General features: G+C 34.1%; 1 protein-coding gene across 1 annotated transcript; it reads right to left on the minus strand.

Annotated features, from left to right (window-relative positions):
- Positions 1-4,585: 4,585 nt before the first annotated feature.
- Positions 4,586-5,375, minus strand: LOC147410851 (SAUR-like auxin-responsive protein family). Its single transcript, XM_086447022.1, has one exon. The coding sequence runs from the start codon at positions 5,210-5,212 to the stop codon at positions 4,841-4,843; it is 372 nt and encodes a 123-aa protein (XP_086303148.1). The 5' UTR covers positions 5,213-5,375; the 3' UTR covers positions 4,586-4,840.
- Between the last annotated feature and the right edge of the window lie 2,303 nt (positions 5,376-7,678).

The raw sequence follows: 7,678 nt of genomic DNA on the forward strand, positions 1-7,678 counted from the left end.
GTACGCAAACACAGAGAGTCGAAACCCTCTCACATTCATCTTGTATAGATGGAGAAGAGAATTCATGTTGTAGGTTGGGAAAAGAAGCGTAAACCAGTGGCTGAAGGTCAGAACTAAGAACGGCCTTGCAAATCAGTGATTGAAACTCCTCTCTCTCTCTCTCTCACATACACACACATACACACCCCTTCCGTTAATGTTCAGTTAAATTGAATGGAATATCCTACTGTTAAGCATGACAAGAAAGAATTCTTTCTCATAACAATTAAATTAAAACAGGAATTTGAAAAGAATATTTCATCCATTTTGAGAAAATTTTAACAAAAAAATCACGATTTTTTTTTTGGAGTTATAATGGTTGTTTAGGATAAGAATCTGCTTTGATATGATATAATTACCTCTTTGAAAGTAATGAAATTTGGTTCTTTAAAGAGAATAATTGATTAAAAAAAAAATCAAATAAGCAGAAATTTGCAAGGACTTGTATATATTCTTGTAATTTTTGTCTCTTCATGTCGTCCTCTCATTATATAAGCAAATCCCCCAATTTTCTTCCTTTTGAATGTTATTTCAATTAGATTCAGAACTCTCAAATGACACATTTTCACAGCAATACTCTTAATTTCTTCTTGACTTAGTTTTCCTTCCAAGTTTTCCCATTAAGATATCTGGTTTATTGGAGGAAGGATTCATCAACAACTCGTCATCTTCTTCACCTCCACCTCCTTATTCATTCCCATCTTAGCCTTTTCAAGAGATTCCATTTCCAATTGATGTTAAAGTTTTTCAATATAGTGATAATGGAAACTCTGTAATTTAGAAACAAAACACATATTCATCATCCAAGGTGTTTGATCTTGATGTAGGTGATCAAGTCAATCAAAGGGAGACCACTCAGACATGCATATTGATTGATTTCTTCTCAATCCAAGGTAAATTAGTCAAAATTTGACTTGAATTCTTGTGAGAGCAAGAAGAGGTGAGTTAGAGAGGGCAGAGATTTCTATAGAAGACAAATATGAGAGGGTTTCCACTCTCGCTGTTAGTGTGCAAGACAGTGAATGTGAGAGAGATGGGGAGGTAAAAGTTAAAAAGAGGGGTTTATTTTTAATTTTAAATTTCTTTTTCTGAAAAGCCGGAAAAACTTTACAGTTGTCAAATTAAATGTAGAACGTTGGATCTCGTCAAATCTAATGATTCAAAAACTTGGCAAAGAAGTTGTTACACTTTAGGGCCCCCTTTCCCCACCCTAAGCTTTACCCTACACTTTAACAAACGTGTTTTGTCCTACATGGGTTAGAAGTTTTGGAATAGGCTGATTTTTGGTGAGGATGATCTCTATGGTGAGGAGATCATCCTCATCAAAAATCAGCCCATTCCAAAATTTCTAACCCCATCAAAAATGGTTTACAAAAAATGGATGGTCCACAATTTTTCAACTTGTAAACATGAGGCTAAAAATTTCGGAATGAGCTGATTTTTGGTGAGGATGATCTTCTAATCATAGAGATCATCCTCACCAAAAATCAGCCCATTCCAAAACTTCTAACCCATGTAGAACAAAACACGTTTGTTAAAGTGTGGGGTAAAGCTTAGGGTGTTGAACATTTCCCCATATGTATATATATAAATATGAGTTATTATTATATATTAATTGTTATAACTTCAAATACAATAACTCCCTTGGCTTGTTGGCAAGGAATTGTGAGAGTTGTAGACATCTTTTGTTAAGACCTCTAAACCCAATTTTTGTAATTATATAAATTAATTTCAAAATTTGGATTTACCCAACTATTGGACTAGGAACCCGGACCAACAAATAATGGGTTTATCTCGATTTTAACTATACCCAGAAGCTACTATACCCAGAAGCTGAAAATTTGGGTTTACCCGAATTTACATTCCTACTCGGTTGTTGTTGGATAGATTGGACATTCAAAGTGAGATCATGGATGGACGAGTAGATTTTTTGAATCTCCCAGTGCACCATATGATCTTGATGTTGTTTGTACTCGAAAAGAAATTGTTCAAAATGATCATATAATTCCTTTGCCGTCACCATGGCAGAGATCGAAAATCCATCACTGATACCAGATGGTAGGGCCTAAACCCAATAGAGTTGATTCAATTAGAAGGGGAATCGTTCCTTATATAATAAACTAATTTGTTATTGAAATTTTTTGCTGGAAAATGTATTACAGATCCTCTGGAAATAAACAAAGACTCCTACTAAATAGAGATTTCCTAATAAGAATAGAAATAATACTTCTATTAATTAAATAGTATTCAAATAAGCAACATACTCTATAGATAATTAGTAGGAATCGGGTTCCTAACAGATAGAGTCAAAGATTTGATTTCAATTCTCAAAGAATATATATTGTATGATCTTTTCTTTAGAGAATTGAATTAATCAAATCAGACCAACACCTTGTACTAAATTGCTCATGGATTCAAGCATGATCAAGAGACGTGAAGAATCAATCAGAGACTGTTCATGTACAGTATTTTGCTTATCAGGAGTTTCCAAAGTATGGGACTCTTCTAAATAGTGCCTTGAGAGAGGAATTGATTGGAGTGTACATCGTATTATTATCATAGTGTACAATAGTACCCTAATGTGAAAAAATGGAATAGAAGAGCAATGTTACTCAAAAGAGAACACTTAGTCCTGTTTTTATTTCGTTGAGCAAGTTGCCTATATATAATATAATTACAAGATAGAAATCCCTAATCCTAGAGATGCACAAGTCAGATACGGTGATCCATATTCTAGATATATGTATAGTTAGGTCCAGGTCATACACGGTAAATACATGGTATGTATACGCGGTAAATCGTCTAATATAATAATGTCGGTTCTATCATTATTACATCATTGATTGTTAACCAATTTTAATACATTTCTTTAGAGAAAAACAATACTGATAATTATCAAGAAAAAACAAAGGGAAAACGTAGATAGTGGTGATTTTGGGTTCCTTTCAGGAGGATTAGTATGAAAAGGTTAGTGTTCTTTAACCATCCCTAGAAATTTGTACTTTTTCCCTTATTTTTGATAGTTAAAACATTGCCATTATTTGACTGTGGATGTTTTCCCAAATCGGGGTTTTAGCATGTTATAATAAAATCTTATTGTGTCTCTTGATTGTGTGATATGAGAAAAGGTTGCATGGACCGAGGTCCACTTTTGAGCCATGTGGACTGTCACGTTGGTCTAAATGACGCCTCATCCCTCTTTGATTTGTGGTCTAGATTGGGTATGAAAAACATCTTGGATTTTTTGTTCTTTGTTTGAAAGGATGGGGCATGATTTCCCATTTAAATCCAACGGGGAAAAAAAATCATTTTTTTCAATTTTGTTTTTTGGGAAGTTCCCTGTTCTATATACATGTGGAGGCCAATTTTGTAATAAATCAAACTTGATCATGATTTCGACATTTAATCCACAAAATAATAATAAAAACATGGGAAAATAGGTAAGACAAAGATTTTTTACTTGGTTTGGCAAACGTGCTTAGATCCACGAGTTCGAGGAGCTGTTTCATTATAATCTTGCAGTTGCATGGCCTCTTTTCCCGCTCTTTTTCCTTCTCATTTTCTCCTTTTTTCCTCCCTTTTTACCATGGCCTCAAGGCCTTTAAATAGAAAAACTCTAATTAGAGTCTTAACTCTAATTGAATTACAATTGACCATATTACCTTTATCCAAATTAATAATTACATAAAAAAGAGGAAGAATCCTTTTAAATTGCGATTCTTCCTTAATAAAATAGAATACTCATTAAATAACCCCACATGTCTACCTCAATATGTGTGTTAATAATGCAAATGAACGATTTAGATGAGATACGATTTTTTCTCTCCACAATACACATGGCACCAAATGGTGGTTTTGGGCACATGTTGGCAAGTGATCCATAGAGATAGATGGTCCTTCGGTCCACATAACCCCCCATCTTATATATATATAGGTAAATTACCATTTTATGAGTCTAATATGATGAAATTCCAATTCCGGCTAACTGTTCATTTAATTCCCAAAACATCAACATGCGAGATCGTAGGTTTTGCAAGCGATGATCTCACTGGTTTAAAGTGACAATCATGCTGTTTTTTTTTTTTTAAAGTGACAATCTCGTTGGTTTATATAGTGACAATCTTGCTAAAATAGCAAACCTACAAGATCGTCACTTCTATAATCAGCGAAATTTTTACTTTGGAAAAAAAATATCAGAGAGATTGTCACCTTAGATCTGTGAAATTGTCACTTGAAAACCAGCAATCTTGCACATTTATGTTTTGGGAATTAAAATGAACAGTGAACCAAAATCAAAATTTAGTGAAGTTGATCAATGTTCCTTGAATACAAAATTGTTTGGTTTGTTCAGTGGTATATATAAGCCATACATACTGACCTAGTGGAAAGGGATTTGTTTTTTAAACCACGAAATTACCTCAATAAACAATATGAGATGTGATGAGAAGTCATGATCAGACTATATATAATCAGTAAATATGAGAGATTTTAGAGGATTAATCAAAACAAATTTAATAGAGTTAATATGAATTACTCAACAACAACATTAATCTAATCAACCCATTAATGAATTTTACATTTATTTTTAAGGATCAACAAGGATATATTGGAACACCACATAACAACATGAATTAATGCACCGATTTATTCAACAAGCTTTGGAATTAGTCTTCATGACTGAATAAAGAATTTATAAAAATCACGAAACTGTTTCAATTAGCTATTTAAGATGCAATGAGACTTTGCGATCTAACATAATTAATGAATCGAACTTTTGCATAATAATATTGCCCCTAGAGATTCAATTATATGTATAGAGTTCTGCAAACTCCTCTAAAGATTCAGAATTGAAGTCGGGATCGGCGTTCTCTAGCATCCACAAGAGGTGATCAAAGAGAACAACTTCACATTTCACAGAGATATTTTCACCAGGTTTTTGCTTAGATCTTTGGATGAGAGCATTCAATAGTGGATGGTTCAAATGCTTGGAGCTGATCATATAAGGCTTCCTCGAGCTTCCGACGAATATTACTTGGCGTTGTTCCTTGTCTGTTGTGTCACCCCAGTAATCTTCTCTGGTAGACTTGGACCTGAGACTACTGTAGGATGAAGATCTACTCAATTGCATTGAAAAGCTCTTACACTTCTTTATTATCAAATTGATCTTCTTCATCCTTAAAGAGACTCCAGAGAGAGAGAGAGAGAGAGAGGCTTAGAAGAAAAACACCAAGAGAAGCTTAGAAGGAACACATCACCCAAACATACATTCCTGGATACACACTCTGAGACAAATTAATAAGAGCTTTTCTAATCTCAAATGATGTTTGATGCACTCCATCAAACATATGGTTGAGATGAGAGTAAGAAAGGCATGTTTCCTAAAAGATTGATGCTTTTCTAGTTATAAATCTTTTTCGAGAAGGGTTGTTGGAATCTCTAGGAATGATCTCCAATCTCATCTGTTGGTTTGAGGAGGAGCGTCAAACACTGTTTGACGTTTGTACCTTCCAATGGGTAATGAAGAAAGGTGGTTGCTCAATCGTTGTATTTGGGTGATAAATGTGTGGGCCCATCATAATTGAACTGACTCAAACAAGAAATCTTTTTGTATTTTTTCTTTCTTTCCAAACATGGGGACACACAAAAGTGGTGCATGCGTACGTGCCAAGGAATGCCATACGGATGGCTACCTATTTGCTTGGTTGCATGGTTGAAGTTACTTGTACTTTGACTCATGGTTTTAAAACGAGGGATTTTACTCCTTCGGGGGCAAGTTAGAAAATCACATATTCACACTCTAAAGTATTTACCTGCTAGAATTTTTTTTTCGTTAAATATATTTGGTAAAGAGAGATTCTATTGCCACACCAACTTTTATTGAATATTTTTAAAATAAAATAAGTATTTTGTGATTTATTGATTTATTTTTCCTTAAGTTAGATTTTGAGATTTTTGTATATATAAGGTTTAGTCCCACATTGCTCACAAGTAAGGAAGTGGTGTACCTTATAAGTAATAATCAACATAGTTAGTTGTATTTGTATCACACCTTTAAGGCTTTGTTCCAGTGCTTCGAAGTGGTACAAAGCACCACTCACGTACGTGCGAAAGAGTGATTGGGCATTTTGAGGTGCATTTTGCATTTCGTATCGTTGTGAGGAATTTTAAAGTTTTTGGGATACGAAACTATCCAACGGATGTGGTTGATCCGTCACTATATATATATATGGGAAATGTTCAGCAACAAACATTTTGACAAAACATTTTTCAAATATGGGTTAGAAGTTTTGGAATGGGTTGATTTTTGGTGATGATGATCTCCTCACGAGGAGATCATCACCACCAAAAATCAGCCCATTCCAAAACTTCTAACCCCATCAAAAATGATTTACAAAAATGGACGGTCCACGATTTTTCAACTTGTAAATTGGGGCTAGAAGTTTTGGAATAGGCTGATTTTTGGTGAGGATGATCTCCTCACCGTAGAGATCATCCTCACCAAAAATCAGCCCATTCCAAAACCTCTAACCCATGTTTTGAAAAATGTTTTGCCAAAATGTTTGTTGCTACCCTATATATATATATATATGGGTCACGTTATTACGACCCCCTTTTGGACCCCCTTTGCGACACACCTTTTTGTCTTATATGGGTAAAAATGTTTGGAATGGGCTGATTTTTTGTGAGGATGATCTCTATGGTGAGGGGATCATCCTAGCAAAAATCATCCCATTCCAAAACTTCTAGACCGTCCGATTTTTGTTGAAAAATTATAGATCGTCCAATTTTGTAAATCAATTTTGATGGGTTAGAAGTTTTGGAATGGGATGATTTTTTGCCAGGATGATCCCCTCACCATAGAGATCATCCTCACAAAAAATCAGCCCATTCCAAACATTTTTGCCCATATAAGACAAAAAGGTGTGTCGCAAAGGGGGTCGTAATAACGCGACCCTCTATATATATATATATATATAGAGAGAGAGAGAGAGAGAGAGAGAGAGAGAGAGAGAGAGAGAGAGAGAGAGATTTGAATGGGTTTTTTTATTTTATTTTAAAAGAATCAAGATGGAAGATTGGCAATTTTTGAATTTGGTTGATTGGGGGTGTGGTTAGTGATTAAATTTGTATTTAGTTGGCTTATGGTTGTGGTGGGATTTGTGTGAGAAGGGTGTTGAGAAAAGGATTAAAATGTGGATTTGAGGGTTAGGCCCTTAATTTGGGAAGATAGGCAATTTTTGAAGGTTTGGGCCCTTAAACTCTTTTTGAGTTAAAAATGTAATTTTTTGACCTTTTTGCCTGGAATCCGTTCAAATTAGGGTGTCTATAACATGAAAAACAATAAAGTGAAAGAAAATACAGTAAAGTTAGACGGGTGAAGAATTGTCTGTTCAGAAATGTTATGTGTAAAGTTATTGTTGCTGAATCAACTTACTGAAACTAAAATAAAGTAATTGATGTTGTTTCTGAACTAACTTGTGAATTAAGAATATTATTTGATTATTTGTTGTTTTGGATTTGCTGAATGAATTTGAAAATAATATTTTTATAACAATTAATTAGATTATTTATCATATAAAAATTGGATTTGTCCTACCTTCAAAACTAAAATCATAGGTTTAGACTCAAATCATCTAGG

Source organism: Akebia trifoliata, chromosome 1 (assembly GCF_017979445.1).
Source record: "Akebia trifoliata isolate Shusen 1 chromosome 1, ASM1797944v1, whole genome shotgun sequence".
Taxonomy (NCBI): domain Eukaryota; kingdom Viridiplantae; phylum Streptophyta; class Magnoliopsida; order Ranunculales; family Lardizabalaceae; genus Akebia; species Akebia trifoliata.

Bases quoted from the DNA above. Each gene is read 5' to 3' on its own strand.
- LOC147410851 (XM_086447022.1), bottom strand. From the start codon at position 5,212: ATGAAGAAGATCAATTTGATAATAAAGAAGTGTAAGAGCTTTTCAATG.